Genomic DNA, 2,897 nt, shown 5'->3' with positions numbered 1-2,897 from the left:
ATCAAAGAGAAAATATAGCATTAGAAGTAGAGCAGCTATAGTAGATATGGTGGCATAGAAGTAGATCTTTTTGTGTAGTTGAGAAGTTGATATTGTGGTAATTATTCATATTGAATGAAAAAGACTAAGAAATTGTCGAAAAAAAACCACTGATTTATTGATAATTAGAAAGACCGGTTTCGGTTATTACACCATTGTCAATCTCTGATAAACAATTAAAACAATTAAATCAGTTTATCAGAGATTGACAATGGTGTAATAACCGAAACCGGTCTTTCTAATTATCAATAAATCAGTGGTTTTTTTGACAATTTCTTAGTCTTTTTCATTCAACAGAAGTAGATTATTGGTTGTCAGTCATAATATTATCACCTACATGTGGAATCTTGAAACTTGTTATCAACTTTTTGATATCATACTATTTCAATAACTAGTAAAGGGTCATTCAAATAGAGCGCCGGTTTTTAAACGGCTGGTAAATTTTCGTTTATCGGTTGGCAACAATGCGTGACCTCGATTCTATTTCTGGTAACATTCCGATTGTCAATTCTGATCGTATTTCTTTAGATCTTGCAGTCTGTGTCTAACCATGGAGAAGTTTACTTGTGCGCAACGAGTGTTAATCGTCAAAACGTTCTATCAGAATGGAGAGAGTTATGCGGCTACTGTCAGGCTACTTCGCGGTACTCTAGGACGAAATGAAGCACCGAATGAATCAACAGTTCGCAGACTCATGAAAAAGTTCTTTGAGACGGGCTCAACAGTCGACCTTAAAAGTCCTGGACGTCGTCGTTCTGTCCGAACTAAGCAGAACATTGCGTTAGTTCGTGACAGTGTTGCTGTTAGCCCAGCGAAATCAATTCGTCGCCGTGCTCAGCAATTGAGATTGAAATGTTCTTCTGTACGGAGAATTCTTCGGTACGATCTCCAATGTCATCCCTACAAAATACAGTTGACGCAACATTTGAAAGTGACAGATCACCAGAAAAGGCGACAGTTTGTCGACTGGGTATTGGGAAAACTGCAGGAGGATGACAGCTTCGCAAACAAAATCATCTTCAGTGATGAAGCGCACTTCCACTTGAACGGTTTCATTAATAAACAGAACTGCCGTATTTGGGGTTCAGAAAACCCTCGCATCATTTCAGAAAGAGAAATGCATGCACAGCGAGTGACAGTTTGGTGCGGCTTTTGGTCAGGTGGCGTCATCGGCCTTATTTTTTCGAAGACCAGGAAGGTAAAGCAGTGACAGTGAATGGAGACCGATACCGTTCGATGATTAGGGAGTTTTTATGGCCTCATTTGGATGGAATAGACATTGACGAGTTGTGGTTTCAGCAGGATGGTGCCACATGCCACGCTGCCCGCGAAACAATTGTGTTGCTCAATGAACGGTTTCAGGATCGCGTCATTTCTCGTAATTCCGATCATCATTGGCCACCAAGGTCGTGTGACTTGACGCCTTGTGACTTTTATCTTTGGGGTCATCTGAAGTCATTGGTGTATGCTAATAAACCCCGAAACATCAATGACTTGAAGGAGGAAATTCGACGGGTTATCGGCGAAATGGAAGTGGAAACTTGTCGTGCAGTAATAGGGAATTTCATGGACAGAGTTGATGCGTGCCAGCGCAGTAGAGGAGGACACATTCATGACATAATTTTTCATACATGAAATCGGAAGGTGAGATGAACATGTTGATGTATTTATTTTCAATTTTTCGTTTAAATTAACCTCTTAATTTGATATATTAAAACCGGCGCTCTTTTAGAATCACCCTTTAGTTCTGTGAACAGTAGACCTCGCGCTCAGTAAGTTACATTGACCTGTTGTTATGTTTTCTCAGGAATTTATGAATAATTTATCAATTTAAAATGTCTAGAAAAAATCCTAAATAAACAGAGCTTTCTGTACTATCGTACCGTGACGTGTCGTCCCGGAATGTGAGTGTGAGTGCTGTTATCAGGTCTAGTTGCCATCGATACGCGAATCCAATCAACCCATCAGAGAACATTCTGTGTTGTCGTGTTGGCGAAAAATCGGTGTGTAGAAATTAACAAAATAAACTACCATAATGCTGATTTCCTACAAACTTCATTTCTCACTTCTCATGATTTTAGAAATCAATTTCTTTTCAATAATATTTGTTGCAATTTTAATCATCAGATTAAAAAAGGAAAATGTGAAAGGAATGTTTTCTATCAATAACTCCAAACTAGAATCATTGCCTCAGCTACTACTGTCTACTAACGTTGATGGAAAGATACATTTTCAAGACGTTTGATGTTTTTGAACGGGTAGTATTATAGTCCACTAGACAGCTGATTTTTAATGAATAATTAATTCTATAGTCTGATTTTTACGGTAATATTGGTGTTCGAAGAAAACTCCTTTTCCTTTTGTATTATCCTTAAAATGCAGAATTTAAAAAAAAACCTTATGTATACGTCGACGCGAAAATCAAAAAGGAACATACCTGTCAAATTTTATGAAAATCTATTGCTGCGTTTCGCTGTAAATGCGCATAGCATAGAGAGAAATGCAAACCGTCGACTCAAATCTTAGACCTTACTTCGCTCGGTCAATAAGTGAATTTTGATTGGTAGAAAAGACTGGAGATCTAGATGTATCAATGGGTCTCCCTCCCTTTTAATCATGCTATTTCACTTTCACATATATCTATTTTTAACGCTAGAGCTTGAGTTGATATTTTTTGGTTGAACACATGAATAAAGGAATCTGAAACTAAGTCTCAATCTGAATCTCTTTCTCTATCTGTCTCTCACTATCTCTATCTCTATCTAAGCTGCAAGGATTTGCCATGCCGACGGCTCTCTATTCTCGAATTACCAATACAAGTGTCGAGCACAGTGGAATCATCTCACTAATCATATTGA

The 2,897-nt window shown here is 38.1% G+C and overlaps 1 protein-coding gene across 1 annotated transcript; it reads left to right on the top strand.

The window, feature by feature from the left end:
- Nucleotides 1–589: 589 nt before the first annotated feature.
- On the top strand, nt 590–1,249 carry LOC120356416. Its single transcript, XM_039445358.1, has one exon. It carries the CDS (start codon nt 590–592, stop codon nt 1,247–1,249), a length of 660 nt encoding a protein of 219 aa, XP_039301292.1.
- Nucleotides 1,250–2,897: the final 1,648 nt, after the last annotated feature.

Source organism: Nilaparvata lugens, unplaced genomic scaffold, assembly GCF_014356525.2.
Source record: "Nilaparvata lugens isolate BPH unplaced genomic scaffold, ASM1435652v1 scaffold6712, whole genome shotgun sequence".
NCBI lineage: Eukaryota > Metazoa > Arthropoda > Insecta > Hemiptera > Delphacidae > Nilaparvata > Nilaparvata lugens.
The sequence above is the reverse complement of the archived record's forward strand: the minus strand, read 5'-3'. Positions and strand labels throughout refer to the sequence as shown.

Excerpts from the sequence above, each read along its gene's own strand:
- LOC120356416 (XM_039445358.1), top strand. The coding sequence starts at position 590 with ATGGAGAAGTTTACTTGTGCGCAACGAGTGTTAATCGTCAAAACGTTC.